Genomic DNA, 16,562 nt, shown 5'->3' on the forward strand with positions numbered 1-16,562 from the left:
GAGAGGGTTCCCCCCAACCCGAGGCCCAACCGGGATCTCCTCTCAAGGGGTCTGGCTTGCTGGTCAGGATGTAGCATTTCCCCTAGTAGGGTTTTCCACGTTGGTACAAAAAGGATAGACCGAAATGCAGCTGCCAACTGATCCCGCCAGGCTAGTTTTGAAGAGAGCAGGTCTAGTTGGAGAAGAAAGAACGAGAACGGAAACCGACCATGGAGACAACGTTGCTGCATTAGTCCAAGTTTGCGAGAGAAAAACCCCAAGTAAGTCACAAAAATAACAGGCAGGAAAGGGTTGGGTGGGCGGGATGTGTCCCCAAAAATCCTTGAGGAGAAAGCAAAGACTGCTGGTAACTCGGACGTAAGGGATTGAAGGAGAAGGCTCCGGAAAGACAACCGCATGTGTTGGGCACCTATCGAGGTTGAAATGAACTTGCCAAGGGAAGCATGGGGAGGAGTCTTTCGGGCCTGACCAGGAGACCTAAGAGAGCAGGGTCTGGCTTTGCCCGAGGGTGGGGGACGCCAGCGGGCGGGGCCGGCCGCCCGAGTGGGCCGGGTTGGGGGGGAGGAGGGGTAGGGGGGAGGAGGAGTGGGGGGAGGAGGGGAAGGGGGAGGAGGGGTGGGGGGCAGGGGGCGGGGTCTACGGGCCCCGGGCGGGCCGGGGGCGGAGCCCAGGTAGTGTTGATACACAAAGAGAAGGCACCCGGGCGGCCGCGGCCCCGCCCCCTGACGCGTCCTCCTGAGCTGCCGCTATAACCCGCTGCCCGGCAGGCAGCACCATAGCCGCGCGACGCCGCTGTCCCGGAGCGCCTTCCCCCACAGCACCGCCCGCAGCCGGGCCACGCGTTCCCGCACACTCGCGCCTTTCCCTAGAGACGGCGGACGCCGGACGATTGGGGTGGCAACAACTTGCCATTTCTTTTTTTTTAATTAAAATTATTTTTCCTGCTTATTGTTGGTTTTTGTTTTTGTTTCACGATTTTTGTTAGCCGAGAGAAACCCACCGAAGGCGTTTACGTGACGTTCCCGGGATACAGGAGCGGAGACCACCGAGGTAACGCGTGCGGGGGCGTCTGTGCGAAGGGCGCGGGGCCCCGGGCGGGAGTGGGGGAGGGGCGTCCGGGAGGGGCCGCGGCGGGAAGGCAGCTGCGGAGGTTGTTTCCTCCCGGCCCTGGCGTGTCCGGTCGGCTGGACCCGCCTTCGGTTCCGGCCCGTACGGGGGTCGCCGCTCTCCTCGGGCGGGGTAGGGGCGCGGCGCGGGGGCCGCGTACCCGCCGGGAGCGGAGCCGCATCTTTCCGTTAGGGGGAGGGGAACCAGCCCGGCCCGCGGCTCCGCTGCGGCAAGTCTTGTGACTGGTTTGCATTAATTAAAATATTAGATCGAGGGGCCCTGCAATATGGGGGCAGCGGAGGAGGTTTCGGGCTTCTGGTATACAGAGGCCACGGTTGGGGAAGACGGGCCAGGAACATTTGATAATCGGAGATCGATATTGCATCAGTTTCTTTTCCGGGCATAGGAGTGGCCGGCCGGGCGAAGCGCTCGCGAGCCAAATGCCTGTAGACGAGTGTGCTCGAGGGTACGGGCGTGCGCGTGTAAACAAACCCTCGGCGCCTCTGGTCGCCGAGGAACGGGCGTTCTCCCCTTCTTGGGAGAGGCCCCATGTCAGCCCTTTCTGCCCCCTTTGAGTCCTCTCTGCCGCAGAGGCATTTCCGCATGTGGGGACTCCGGGCATGAAAAGACGGATTACGCGCATTGCCGTTGTAAATGCTAGAAACTGGGTGGGATGTGTGCCCTGCATGCCTGTGCACGACCAGAGAGGCTGGAGGAAAGCCGAAACAGAGCCCCGGTGCACCCCTCCCCGCAAACTTGAGATAATGGAGAGGGTGCAATACTAAAATTCTCTGGAGAGGGGCCTGGGGGTCCGGAGGGCGCGGGCCTCTGCGGGCGCATAGCCGCGGTGGGACCATCTTTGTTCTCCGCGGCTCCGCTGTCTGTACTTTTCCGCCCCTCGGCGCGCCCCCGCCCCTCGCGCTCAGCTGGTACTTTTCCACTCGCCTGGCCGGGGATGAATCAGCCGCGCTGCGCCTCCCGGAGGCGTCACGTGACCCCGGCGGGCGGGCGCTGCAGTCTTGACGCGCCGCCTCTACCTTCGCAGGCAGCCGCGCGGGCCGGTGCACCGCCAAGGACAAAAGGAGCCCAGTGTTCATCGCTGCACCCTCTATTCCTCCTGGTGTCAGCATGAAGAAAGCCGAAATGGGAAGGTTCAATATTTCCCCGGATGAGGACAGCAGCAGCTACAGTTCGAACAGCGACTTCAACTACTCCTACCCCACCAAGCAAGCTGCTCTGAAAAGGTGGGAGAAGTTGTGTGCTTTTTTTTTAAACTAAGCCCTGCGGGGGTCAGGGGTTCTTTACCTAGGACTCTGCTTCGGTTGCGGTAATTTACCGTAGTATTTGGAGAGTGTATAATCTCTGAGAGTATCCGATTGTCGCAATGACAGTATCTCTTGTGAAAGTCGATTCCTACTTAAACACGCATTTCACGGAAGGTGTGTGACAACTAAAGGGCTGTTTGTGTTAAAGCATTCCGTTGTATGTTTCAAAACGACTTAGAACTCTTTTTTTCCCTCACAGCCATTATGCAGATGTAGATCCTGAAAACCAGAACTTTTTACTTGAATCAAATTTGGGGAAGAAGAAGTATGAAACAGACTTTGTAAGTTGAAAATAATAATTTGTGTGTCTGTGGCTTTATGGAGTAAAAGAATAGTTTTACTTTTAGATTTCAATCTAAGTTGGCCAAAGCTGGTTTTCTCCATTTAATTATTGTTATATGTTTGGTTATCGTTTTCCCTCTATGTAGCATCCAGGTACTACTTCCTTTGGAATGTCAGTATTTAATCTGAGCAATGCGATTGTGGGCAGTGGAATCCTTGGGCTTTCTTATGCCATGGCTAATACTGGAATTGCTCTTTTTATGTAAGTATGTGTAAGTAGTGAGTCTGCCATGCAGGGCAGTTAATATGATGATAAAACATAAAACTTTTGGCTCCAGAGACGGAATTTACAGTCGAAATAGTTGACTTAAAAATCATTTGTGTGAAATTTAAAATGAGAAATCCAAAAACCTCCTCATTCTAGTATCTAACTGCATGATATCAAGAAAGCCAATTAGAAAGAAATAGGACAACACTGAAAACTGATAATTAAACCAAAAGTATTTAAGTCAATGGGAATAGTTAAAACAAAGTTGTAACAGGGGTTGGATGTTTAAAAAGAACTATTGATAAATCCAAGGTAGTTATTTGTTCTGGGAAAATGGGAAGAAAAAATATTAATAAGCATGGTACATCCAGGTCAGTTTATAAATTGACATAGTCTCCCCAAGAACCTTTGCGTAGGGCAAACAGACTTTTTAGAATATATAGGGTGTGGTGGTATTTGCTTAACCTAGAACGTGTTTGTTCTAAGAAAAGTGAGTCATAACTTTCTGGACACTGAAAAGAAACCCATATGTTGGTTTTTTTTTGTTGTTGTTTTCTAATATTTATTTCTTCCAGGTCTGTGTGATTGCCACATGCCATAGCAAAAAATACATATATATTTTAATAAGTACCTGCTTTTAAATGTTCTTTTCCCTAGTTGCCCAGTCAAAATGATTTATTCCTGTGCTTTCTAGCATAAATGCCTAGAATAGGATTTTGGAGCAATAGAAGACTTTAGAGCAGTGGTTCTTAAACCACTGTGTGGGGTCACTGATTCTCAGAAAATATAATAAGAAAAGCAGGAACCCTATTTCCAGGGGGAAAAAGATACAAAATAAAAATACATGTGAATTTGAATATACATTTTCAATGATATTTGTACTGTAGCTGTTAATTTTAAGTACCCAGGGGCCCCCGGTAAGGCAATTTCTGTGGAAGATAGTGTGACTTACTGCACAGATGAAGAAACCACACCTTACAGGGAGCAGGGAATTGTCCCTTTGTGACAGATGTGTTTTAGTTAGCTGACTGGTGCCATCTACTCAAGTGATTTTCTCCAGCAGAACAGAATACTCATGAAAAGAAAAGCAGACCATTGCAAAGTTCTGCTTTGTGGGTGAAATTCTGTACTGAAGTTAAGCCTGGCTTTGAACGTTGGAAGCTAGGATTCCAGCAGTTTGCTTTATTAGCATGAAGCTTTCTGAGATCTTTTACTAAGATGAAGGAATTTACATAGGAAGGACCCTAGAGTTTTAAAGTTTTTACTGGGGAACTTGAATGGCCTCATTGTTAAATATTCCAAAATCCTTCCTGACTCTTACTATAACAACTGGAGACAGTCTTTAAATGCTGCCAGTGTGGTTATAGTTAACATGAGATAAAATGGCACCTGTTTCATAAGTGACAGCAAAATTCTGATGTTACCCTTGCAGCTTTGAAATTATACTTTAATAAGGTCTATGTGTTTGATTAACCCTTTGAATAAATGGTTAAATAACATCAAAAGTGCGGAAGGGAGTTTTTAATCCCATCGGTATTTTACAAGGTATATTTAGAGGATGTAGAGATAAGTGGGCCAGAAGCCATGTGGCTGTCACAGTGTGGTTAAACAGCTCTAGTTAACCTTACTAGGCAGACTCAGCCTTGAGCTTGAAAGTGACCTCAAAGGTTATGAAGTCCCTTTATGCCTCATTATAATCTCAGTGTAAGAAAGGAGGACTGAATTTGTTAGCATACTTTGAACACTGTTTTTGGTTAAACTAACAACTTTGTTCAGTTAGAGGTAAGGCCGATGGTGTCATTTTTCCACCTTTGACTAGGCCCCATAAAGGTTTTGGCATTAGAATGGCAGTTCAATGCCACCACCTGTGTTTTAACTAACAGAGCTCAATTCCTTTGCTAGACCTTCTGTGGTACCGGATTCAGTTTTCTTGTACAGAATCAAAAAAAGGAACCATTTTGTTTGCAGATTTTTCTATGGGTTTCCCTGATATTTTTCTTGTTGTTTTTAATAGAAAAGAAATCCATATTTTCTTTGGCTTGCCCAGGAGGGGAGGAAAGGAAATCTGAAATGAGAGAGAATTTGTATCCTTAAAGGAAAACTAAGTGACATTAGGGAACCTCTGGTTCCCTCCCTATCATATGGAGCAAAGAGGTGCTCCAGTCAGACTGATGGGCTCCTTGTTCTAGCACAGGCATTGTTTAACTTTGTCATGACCCTGGGCCTGTATTCCACACCATGGCATGCAATATAGTCTTACTTCTCTGACTTGTGCCCAATTGTTTGTAAAGCTGTGCCTGATGATTCCAATGTTCGTATCGCTCTCCCTTCGTAGTCCCATTCCTCTTCTTATTTATGTAGTCCAAGCGATCTCAAGATCTTCCCTGAACCTGTCTCAGTTGGATTTCACAAGTGCCTTGTGCGCTGGATTTTTACTGGCAGACATTACCATCATTTTACAGATAAAAGGAACTATTAAAATGCAGAGAAGTGGCAAGAATACAGTTAAATATTATGGTGCCAGAACCAAATTATAAGTCTCATAACTCCACCACCTTAAAGTTAAGCTTTCCTGGGTCTCCTGACACATTGGGTGCAGCGGGTAAACCCCAGCTCTTAACCAGTACCGTAGAACTAACACCTGAGACATGATGGAAGTTCTTAGTACCAGGCTAAGAGAAGATGTTAACACTCTAGCCAGGATGGTAAACGCCAGTTCTTAGGGGCTTTCTGTCTAGCACAGGAATATTAGGACATGTTCCATATTTAATGTTTTGTTAACGAGCAAAAGAATTGTCTTTAAATATAGCAATGCTTATTTATAACCCTGTGCCTTTTCCTTCTCTCATCAGAATTCTCTTGACATTTGTGTCAATATTTTCCCTGTATTCTGTTCATCTCCTTCTGAAAACTGCCAATGAAGGAGGTATGGTAGCATTCTTGATATTTCTAAAACAATTAGGCCTGTCAGGATTTTCTTCCTTCCCTCATGCTTCTGTGTTCTTCATATTTTAGGGTCTTTATTATATGAACAGTTGGGACATAAAGCATTTGGATTAGTTGGAAAGCTTGCAGCCTCTGGATCAATTACAATGCAGAACATTGGAGGTAAGAATTTTTTAAAAGGTGATTTGGGTAGACTTTTTGCTCTTTATGTAGCACAGAGTGGTGACACGTTACTTTTGGTGTCACATGCCACATTTTGCACTTGTAATGGTATAATTTTGTTTTCCTCCAGCTATGTCAAGCTACCTCTTCATAGTGAAATATGAGTTACCTTTGGTGATCCAGGCATTAATGAACATTGAAGATACAACTGGGTAGGTGCTAAGTAAGGTTACTCATAAGAAAAATTATAGTCTAAAATGGTTAGATACATTTTATCAAAGTTGATACAAGATAATTATCAATAAATTATTTTTTGTAAATGTTCCTCTTGAAATTGACCAAGAAGTCCCTCAGACTGATTTGAAGTCTTAAGAATGAAAGACCAAAGATCGAAGCTTGTGCTGTAATTCTGGATAATAATTTCTCTAACCTGTGTGTGAAAGCAGGTTTTCTAGAGCTTAACTTTTCTCTTGATATTTATTCTCTAAGAAATTGTAGCTGAGTAACACAAAGTCTAACCTAAGTCAGGTTGAAGCTTTGAATTACATTTCAAATCAATCCTGTCTGATTTTTTTTTTATAAATTTGAAATTCTTAAAACTTAATCTGTTCAAATGCATAAGACCAGAAAATGTATGGCCATGTTGTAGAAACCTTATCCTTGTACACAGTTCTTCCTCCCAGTGGACTAACAGGTTTTTATCTAAAGTAAACACAGGGAAGGGCAATTTACTTCCCCACTTACTTGCAGCTCACTATCTCTAAATAGAGAAGTGTGGTTATCTCGTTGGCTTCAGAAATTTAATAAGCTGATCTTTAAACATTAGTTTTCTGTGGGGTCTCTGTTGCTGAAATAAGTAAGTGAAGTGGAATTCACAGGACAATTAATTTGAAAATAGTGATTTAAAAGGGTATGGTTGATTACCTGGAAAGGAAAAGACATTGCTAGAACTCGTAGAGGAGACATGGGTAATATTTTCTCTTAAGGTCAGAAGGGATCTTTTTGACTATTTTTGGAGTCAAGGTGGGTCAAGGTGTCAACATACTCTTGACAACCTAGAGTAAATCCTGGTTTTGGGGGATTGGGTTTTGTTGTTTGTCTTTGCCTATGTGTTTTACCTAAGTACGAAAAAATTTCCTTGAGTTTTTAATAATTATATTTGCTAATGTCTGAAAGAAATTTGTTTTAAATTTCCTTGTTTCTAGCATTAAAAATTGGCAAGTTAAAGCTATGACCGAGTTGGTGTACAATTCTCCTAAAAATGCTTCAAGATAAGATTACTGGCTTAACAATGCTGCTTTGTTCCCTACATTAGTATCAAGCCTTTAAGAAGCATTTTATGTTATGAATCAGCTGGCAGCCTTCCCAGAGCAAACAGTGGGACAAAAGTTACACTGTTCATACCCCATCTCTAACCTGAGTGAATATTCAGCTAGCGCAGAGTTAGACATTTATTCCTGTCTGTAGGCTTTTTGTGAATAAGCAGTGCTTTTTCCAGACCTGCCTTTTTGTGTGTTTATTTTTTATAGTATCTCTATGAAATGAGTCCAGTAAGAAGATGTGTATAGTATTCTGGGGATTTTCATGATTGGTTTGACCTTGTGTTTCTTTTCTTTAATTCAGATTGTGGTATCTGAACGGTGACTATTTGGTTTTGCTGGTGTCGCTGGTGCTCATTCTTCCTTTGTCACTGCTGAGAAATTTAGGTGAGTAAACCCATCTCTGAAGAGAACTGAAATGAGCCTCTTACTAGCTAGTTGGCTTTCTCTTAATAAAAATTGAAAGCTTTTTAAAAAGCCCCAAAAACATAACTTTGGGAGTTGCTGCGTACACACCTGTAGGCCTTTCAAAATCCTAGCAGATGGCTACCAGGAGAGGCCAGAATATTTTGTTGACACTTGATAATATTTGCGCTTTATAAATAATACAAAATGAAAGTGTCTTTTAGTTATTAGCAAATATTTTAAAGTAATTCTATACCTTAGTATATAAGAATTAGAAATTCAGTATTGTGTTCATACTAAAGTCTTTCAGGCAGAATTGAGTTATTGCCTGAAAGTTGAGAAAATATATTTGCCTGAAATTTGTTATATTAAAGTAATAATTTCTGCCTCCCTTACAGGATATTTGGGATATACCAGTGGTCTTTCCTTATTGTGTATGATGTTCTTCCTGATTGTGGTAGGTATAACTCTTCTTTAAAGCTAGAGATTTGTTTATGAGCCCAGTCATGTTATTTAGTTTAACAAATGCAAAATAATATGTTTTCAGGTGATTTGCAAGAAATTTCAGATTCCTTGCCCTGTGGAAGTTGGTTTGATAATTAATGAGACACTAAACAGCACCTTAACACAGCCAACAGCTCTTGCACCTGAGATGGTATTTAATATGACTGACGACGATTCTTGCAGACCACATTATTTCATCTTCAACTCACAGGTAACTAAATACAATTTTTATTTTCTTAAGATTTTAGGGAAGAAGAGAGGGATACTATCCACTGGAAACTTAAAAATAACTCCCAAGGTAAAAGGAAGGAGGGGTAATAGCTACTCTTCAGAAAACATGAATTATTGAAGACTGAGAAGAAAGCATTAGTTTATATCTTAAAATGGATGGAGAACGGAAATGAAATAATCCTATGATGTTAATTGACACATTCTGACGTTAGCATGTTGATCACACTTAGTGAACAGATTAAAAGAAGGGAATCTAATTATGCAAGGGAAACTTTTAGGGTTTGATTCTAAAATTGGTTACTATAAAATACACAGTGCAGAACTGTGATGACCCAAGTGTGTTACATGAGGATTTTAAGTAAATTTTTACATTTTTTGCAGACTGTCTATGCTGTGCCAATTTTGACCTTTTCATTTGTCTGTCATCCTGCTATCCTTCCCATTTACGAAGAACTCAAAGGGTGAGTGCTTTACCTATTTTTATATAAATTTATTGGGAAAGTTAGAAAAATATAAGATTATTGCTATAACTACTGCTCAAGTGTATATTTGTACTTTTCTTTGAATTTACGTAGCCGCAGCCGTAGAAGAATGATGAATGTGTCCAAGATTTCATTTTTCGCCATGTTTCTCATGTACCTGCTTGCCGCCCTCTTTGGATACCTGACATTTTACGGTAAATAATGTCTAGGTTTCAGAAAAAAGCACTTCGTGAAATAAAATTGATACTTGCACATGTATAACTTATCACTTAAATTCGATCTGTTTCGGTGTATTTCCTACTTGGGATGAGAAACTGAATTTAGAGTTTAGAATTTGCTATAGTCTCTTTATTTAAATCAGTAATTTCTCAAGCCCAAGTTCATATAATTAGTCACTTGGTGGCATTTTATATGACGTGCTTGCATCTGAGTTCATGAGATAGCTGTCTATCTCCTCTTCCAGTCGCCTTCAAATTCTACAACACAGTAAGCCAGACCATGGGATTTAGCTATTGAGCTCCTGTTGTTTTTGATGGGGGTCATGTGGCTAAATCTCTCCTTGGTATTTAGGAAAATTTTCCTTCAATGTTACTTTAATTGCATTAACCCTAATTCCAAATTAATCTTATTAGCCTCTTAGTTTATAGTCGTTCTGTGAGTAGCTAATAACTTTGGTGCAAATTTGCTGTAAGTTAGATTTCCCCCCTAATCTCTAGAGGAAACCGCTCACTTGAAGCTTTTTTCCTTTGTCGTTCCCCATAGAACACGTTGAGTCAGAGTTGCTTCATACCTACTCCACCATCATGGGAACTGATATTCTTCTTCTCGTTGTTCGTTTGGCTGTGCTGGTGGCTGTCACCCTGACGGTACCAGTAGTCATCTTCCCAGTGAGTAATCACCCGCCCTGCTCCCGCTCACCAGGAATGAGTTTTTAAACATGTGAAGACTTGTGAGATTTTCCTCTTTTGTGAGAAGGGAAACACTACTAGAGCAATACTAAGTTGATGGTGGTTTTGAAGGGATTTAAGTACTTTCTAGATTTTCAAAACATCCTGGGTAATTTTTTCCATAATTGAAGACCTAAAATGATCTTTCACTGTTCAGATATTAAGGAAATAGCAGTAGAGGAAGGGGCATAATTTACGTATTTAGAAAGTTTTTTTTTTTTTTTTTTTTAAGATATATTCCCTATTATTTGGGAATTTTTTCCCCCCATTAATGTAAAGCTCGAGTTTTCATTTCTCTATTTGTTTGTATTTGCAGATCCGGAGTTCTGTAACTCACCTGTTGTGTGCAGCAAAAGATTTCAGTTGGTGGCGTCATAGTCTCATTACAGTGTCTATCTTGGCATTTACCAATTTGCTTGTCATCTTTGTCCCAACGATTAGAGATATCTTTGGTTTCATTGGTAAGTTTTAGAAAGTGTCAGAGTTCTTTCCCGTATCAGCGATTTTAAAGTTTAAAGAGGAGGGACAAGTGATCCATTGAATTCTCAAGAAATGGTCTGTGTTCTTTTCCAGGGGCGTCTGCAGCTGCTATGTTGATTTTTATTCTGCCGTCTGCCTTCTATATCAAGTTAGTGAAGAAAGAACCTATGAAATCTGTACAAAAGATTGGGGTGAGTGAGCTGTTCTGACTTACAGGAACAATAGTGATCTTCTAGTACTAGAATTTCCTCACCTGATTTTAGTCCCTTAGCTCTCTTCTTCTTAGTTTCTAGTGAATATTTCTTTAATGGTATACTTCACAGGTGGAAGGTTGGGGCAGGGAAGGTGAAAGACAGTTTGCTTTCGAATAGAGGCCTAAGTAAATTGCAAGAAAGCATTTGACATATTTTAGTGCTAGGAATAGAGATAAAGAGCGCATGTGCACTGTGGAGATAGTGACTCAACTTTCAACATTAGTCGAACTGGTATTTGTCAGACTGCCCGCTTCAGCAGACACTTAACTGGGCCTTCGAACTAACTGTCTTCAAAGCAAAGCTCAGGGGGGCTGTCAGTATACTTTAAAGTAATAAAATGTACTTTTAAAGTGTAATAACTGATTTCACAAAGAATATGGTATGTTAATTACAGAAGATCCTTGTGGTGAGGTTATCTAAGAAAAGGACTGCCTCTGAGTCCTTCCGCTGCTACAATTCTAGTCTGATTAAAGCACTAGAATTGTTTATAAACAAACAGCTGTCATCTTGTTTTATTCAAAATACATAGTGTCAGTAATTGAAGGGGTTAGAATTAGGAGTAAACTTACTCGTGTCTCTTTGAAAAACCTCTGGCTTTGACTCAGGCTGCATTTTAGGGTGACTTTGATTTGATTTTGTGACTTGAATTTTTGAAATTTTAGGAAATGCAAAAAACAAAACAAAAACAAAAAACCTAGTCCTGTTCTATTTATTACATGAAGTAGTTTGTTCAGCAAATAAAAGTTATTTACTTTTCCGTTTGAGACAAAGGAATGAAAAAGCAAAATTTTGGAAGGTTTCAAAAACTTGAGTTACTTTGTACTATAGGTGAGCCCTTGGTAACTTCAGGCAGTTTTAAATCTCTTTAGCAAGGTAAAACCGTAGCTCTGTGAAGCGCTCAACATCATTTTAGTGATTACAAACCCATTTTTTAAAAGTAGAAAGGAATGTTTTTTTGCTGGCTAATCATTTTCTCTTTGTGCTCATTGCAGGCTGTGTTCTTCCTGATCAGTGGCATAGTGGTGATGACCGGAAGCATGGCCTTGATTGTTTTGGATTGGGTACACAATGCCCATGGAGATGGCCATAGGCGCCGCTAAAACTCCACTAGTCCACTTGATGCCAGTGTTGAGTCCCAACTCTCAACTTCCAATGAAATTTCACCTAACGTTTTCAGTTTCACTTCCTTTTGAAGTGCAGATTCCTCGCTGGTTCTTCTGAGTGCAGAATAAGTGAACTTTTTTTTTTTTTTTTCATTTTAAAGAGACTATTCTGTATGATAGAAATGGATATTAACAACCAAACCACGAGTCTCGGGTTAATGGAAGTGACAATTTTATTCCATTCCAGAGAATGGACGAACTCTTAACTTTTATCAAGCCACATGTTTGGCTGTGTCATTGTTTAACTTGGATATTTTATGATTTTACTTGAATGTGCCTAATGGAACCATTCGATGTGAGAAACAATTCTTAATTTACAGCAAAGTATTGAAATAACCAATGAGAAAAACACTATTATTTTTTTGTACCAAAAATATTTTAAGACCTCAGAAGCACTATTTTACTTTTAAAAAAATTGCTTTCTTTCTAACTTTATCCAAAAACAATTGTCAACAAATTCCATAAGAAAAAATCATTGGTATTTAAAAACAAATATTAGTATTGTGAAATGATTTGCCTTTTTGTAGGCATAATAAGCCAAATACTTTTTTTAACCCAAAAAAGTTTTTAGAGAAAATGATGTAACAAAAAATTGTACCATGAATAGGAGCATAGTTTTTTCCATTCAGATTTCACCATTAAAGAGTAACTGGTTGATTATTGCTATACCAAATCAGATGAACTCATTCATCATCACTTTTCTTCTCTGGCCCCAAATAATTTGCTTCATTCAGACTGAAATATTTATGGTTTCAGTCTATTAGAATGGAAGATACAAAGCAGATATTTCTGTGGGAAGTAAAATGACTAATTTTGAGGTACCAAATAGTGCAATTGGGTAAAACAGGGTTTATTCAGTTGCATCTGTCTCCAGAGATGTATTGACAGCTCTGGGTTTTTTGGGCCAGCCCTTTTTTTGGACATTGCTTCCAGCAGTGGAAAGTGGGCATTTGATGGCTATAGGCCAAAACTATTCTATCCAGAGTACAACTTTTCAAAATGCTCATCTCCTACTGGAAGTGTGAATTACTTGATAATGTATGGCTTAGTTGTGTTCATGTTTCGTCTACAGTAGAGGTCTAATTCACAGGTTTCACCGATATTTGGTATAAGTTCTCTTCAAATAGGCCACTGGGTTTCTCATGCAGTAAGTTTTTAAAACTCATTTGCACTGGATTGTCATCTCATTCTTGTACAACACAGAATTATTTGTTTACATCCAACAAATGGTTGGCTAGGGAAAAACAGTGCAACCTGAGTGTAAGTAGTTGGTCCAACTGCATGTTCACCCTTCCATTTCAATGCCAGTTAGAAGCAAAAAAATTACTTGGCTTTAAGAGCACATTTATTGTACGTTAATGGTGTATGGTGAATATATTAAATAATGTGGTACTTTGCTCTTCAGGCATAATGTCTAAAATCTAATATACATAATTCCATTAGCGGTTGAGAGAAGCAAATATTGGAATTAATTGGTCCTTTGGCTCTAAGGTTTCCTCTTAAACTAAGCATTTTTAGTTTTAGGCAGGGGCTAGAAATGTGGCAGACATGTTTTTTGTTACACATTCTTGTATTATATGTGACTAAAGTACAGACAGGGTATGTCTGTGAAGACCCTTGTGGAACTGGAAGACGTCTTGTAGTGCTACATTGGGTGAAACCAATGGTCCGTTTGTGTTTCTACAAAAATAAAGTGATTGGGGACCATCCAGAAAGGCAGTGAAAAGATGGATTCTACAGCACTGCTTTCATTTAATTGGGCTTTGGCACTCCCTTCAAATCCAGAACCTCACCTCTAGTTCAGACCAAGAATTGGCACTTCTGCTTGAGTTCCTGGAAGAATTGCTGATTTTGTATCTGAGACCTGCCAGGGAATACCAAGTAGAGTTGTTTTCTACAGTTTACATCCTTTCATGTGGGAGAAACTACCGTGGCAACCAGGAAGGAATGGAAAAAATAATTTTCCTCTCACGGCAAATTGATGTGGGGAGGCTCCTTCAATCCTCTTTTGGCTGTTTGAGGTTCAAAACGAACTGCCTGGGGTAAACTCCTTTGCATGATTTTCTTGGAGCTATCTTGTCTGCCTTGAGGTTCCTAAAACAGTGAATTCCCATTAATGAGCAGTCTTCAGTATTAAAACCACTGTCTTGACACCTCATTTTGCATTACTGTCTTCCGTGGATGTTTCAGTTATAACTGTAATGTTATTTATAGAACAGCATTAATCCATTAAAGCTAACCTATTTTTCAATATTTATGATAATCTGTACATACATTGTCTGTCCATATGTATTTGTAATATATAATGTATATAATGTCAGGTTTGGGTCTTGGGTTCAAGTGTATATATTCCTGTAAGTTTCTTAACTGCATTTTGATGAATTCACATGTATCTATAAGAATTGTCCCAAAAGTACCTGTACAGAGATTTCAATATAAACAAATTGACTAATTATGTAAACACTAAAAATTGAAGATATTGTTTAAATTGTATTTGCAATAAACAGACTGGATGAACATCACATTTTTTTTCATGAAAACTTGGTGCAAATTCAGATCTCGTATTTAAATTTTAAATAAGGTCTAATTTTCAAAATGCAGTAGTTTCAAAATGTGATCTAGTGTAATGGAATCAAATGTGATCTAGTGTAATGAAAGCTCTTTGAGAACCTGGGTGTGTTAGCTTTCTGTATATAGTGTAAATACCCCCACTGTATTGTTAGAGGCCAACGGTTCCACTAGGACTTGTTGGCAGAGAGTGCTACACCGTTTCAATGAAACAATGTATGTTTGTTTTAACTGAACTAAAATAAATACATGATTAATCCTGAGTAGCTGTGTTTTTTTGAGGTAAGGGGATAAGCCCTGTCTGATGCATTATACCATCAGAGCTTAGTGGGTCTCTCATAATGGTAACGATTCTAATGAAGAGCATGGTCAGAAAAAAGTTTTTCCATTCCTAAAGTTTACAAAGTGAAGAGGAATAAGAAAAATGCTAAAAGGCACCTCAAGGACCCAGGGTTGGGCCTGCTGTTGGTGGGCCAGTAGTGCGTCAGGATCATCTGGGAGCTCTCTGGAGAATGTGACTGTAGTCTGATTCCACAGATCTGGAAGGCAGCCCACAGTTTTATCCCCACTCCACCTGACCCAGAATCCTACCCAGGCGATGTGGGGGCACACACAGGTGAAAGGGGCAATGAAAAATGGTCTAGGAAGAAGTCCGAGGAATTCAGCTCAGGTGCACCAGTCCAGGGAAGATGAGGAAGCACCATGGCTGCTGAGCAGTCTGTAGACAAGCTGAGGTTTATCTGACCGACACTGGATATGACTAGCTATGAGGGGGCTTGCTAAGACACACAGGGTAGTTCAGGTATGGCCTACCGAGAGCCTTGGAAGCTTAGGGCAGGTACAGTGAAATATCCAGGGCTGAAACAAAAAGGAAGATACCTCAGAACAGCAGGTGTGCTTGGGAGTGGTTGCAAAGGCAAGCGAAATCTCCTGCAAGAGAATAATCCAGTCGCAATGACCAAGTGGGAAGGAGTTATTTGTGGTTAAAAAGCCCAGCAGAGGGGCTCCTGGGTGGCTCAGTCGGTTGGGCGTCTGCGTTCGGCTCAGGTCATGATCTGAGGGTCCTGGGATCGAGCCCCACATTGGTCTCCCTGCTTGGTGGAGAGCCTGCTTCTCCCTCTCCACTCCCCCTGCTTGTGTTCCCTCTATCGCTGTCTCTCTCTCTCTGTCAAATAAATAAAACATTTAACTGACAATTTCTCTAAGCCTTTTGTCCTTAAATTCAGGCGTGTCGCAAATTCTGCTGGACTTTTTTACTCTTCTGAGAAGTTTTAATTGAATGCCTGCTGCATACAATTAACATGTCCATGGGAAAGAGGGTGGGGTTATGCGTCAGACTCCAGTTTTAACAGAATCCATACACTTTGAATTAGCCACTCGAAAGAAACGATATTGAAATGAAGCAGAATGCCAATTAATCTGAAATAAATATATTTGGTGGATGGGTCTACTCAAGGGATGAAGATACAGTTGCATAACCAGGGAAATAGCAAAAGATATTTCCAGTAAACCTGAGGAATATTCTAGGAATGTTTCTAACTAAAGAAACAAGAGTATTCTGTCCTGACTTGGAAATACTCTTTCCTGGACAATTGGCTTAGTTAAGTTTCTGGTAACAGTAAAGAAAATCCACTTAAATTAGCTTAAGCAAAAATGGTGGCAGAGGAAAAGAGAACTTAGCAGGAGGTCAGATACGACAGAGAATTAAAAGATAAACAGGCCTCCCAAAGGTCAAATGCTGGATTTGTCCAAGAGACCTTAAGGACAGAAACTGATGAGAGCTCACTATAGAGCTCTGCAGTTAGATTCTGAGCAATTTCTTCAGCCAACTTCTCAAGATCAACACTGGCTAATAATGGGTCCTGATCTCCAATACAGTTAGGTGGGCAGGGTGACACAACACAAAAACATGGCTGCCAAGACCCAACCCTGTGGTGGGGAGAATAGTTCTCAGAGGAGGAGTGACATGGTCATGGGCTGGAAATAGGGTCACCAACTGCCACAGCTTTAGAACTGGAAGTACTACATCCTGGGGAACCCCTCAGTCCATGCAAACTGGGATGGTTGGTCACCCTAGTTAGGAAGGCACACAGGAAAGTGTCTGATAAAACAGCCTCGT

The 16,562-nt window shown here is 41.0% G+C and overlaps 2 protein-coding genes across 3 annotated transcripts; one reads left to right on the forward strand and one right to left on the reverse strand.

Annotated features, from left to right (window-relative positions):
* The first annotated feature begins 760 nt into the window (after positions 1–760).
* SLC38A2 (solute carrier family 38 member 2) lies at positions 761–14,706 on the forward strand. 2 transcript variants are annotated; one of them, XM_027592350.2, is made up of 16 exons: positions 761–1,050; positions 2,153–2,351; positions 2,632–2,713; positions 2,861–2,976; positions 5,835–5,908; positions 5,998–6,090; positions 6,221–6,302; positions 7,714–7,796; positions 8,213–8,271; positions 8,362–8,529; positions 8,931–9,010; positions 9,125–9,225; positions 9,794–9,918; positions 10,295–10,439; positions 10,552–10,649; positions 11,705–14,706. In XM_027592350.2, exons 2-16 carry the CDS (start codon positions 2,236–2,238, stop codon positions 11,810–11,812), a joined length of 1,530 nt encoding a protein of 509 aa, XP_027448151.1. In that variant the 5' UTR covers positions 761–1,050; positions 2,153–2,235; the 3' UTR covers positions 11,813–14,706. The 2 variants fall into 2 exon arrangements, with proteins under 2 accessions (XP_027448151.1, XP_027448152.1); XM_027592351.2 differs by lacking the exons at positions 761–1,050; positions 2,861–2,976 and having other exon boundaries at positions 2,211–2,351.
* LOC113922317 lies at positions 1,079–2,204 on the reverse strand. The gene has a single exon (XM_027594257.2). The coding sequence runs from the start codon at positions 2,202–2,204 to the stop codon at positions 1,296–1,298; it is 909 nt and encodes a 302-aa protein (XP_027450058.2). The 3' UTR covers positions 1,079–1,295.
* Positions 14,707–16,562: the final 1,856 nt, after the last annotated feature.

This window comes from Zalophus californianus, chromosome 9 (assembly GCF_009762305.2).
Source record: "Zalophus californianus isolate mZalCal1 chromosome 9, mZalCal1.pri.v2, whole genome shotgun sequence".
Lineage (NCBI taxonomy): Eukaryota > Metazoa > Chordata > Mammalia > Carnivora > Otariidae > Zalophus > Zalophus californianus.

Coding starts and splice junctions, on each gene's coding strand:
- LOC113922317 (XM_027594257.2), bottom strand. CDS start 2,204: ATGAACACTGGGCTCCTTTTGTCCTTGGCGGTGCACCGGCCCGCGCGG.
- SLC38A2 (XM_027592350.2), top strand. CDS start 2,236: ATGAAGAAAGCCGAAATGGGAAGGTTCAATATTTCCCCGGATGAGGAC. Junction 6,091..6,220: donor TACAATGCAGAACATTGGAG/GTAAGAATTTTT, acceptor GTTTTCCTCCAG/CTATGTCAAGCTACCTCTTC. Junction 9,011..9,124: donor ATTTACGAAGAACTCAAAGG/GTGAGTGCTTTA, acceptor GAATTTACGTAG/CCGCAGCCGTAGAAGAATGA.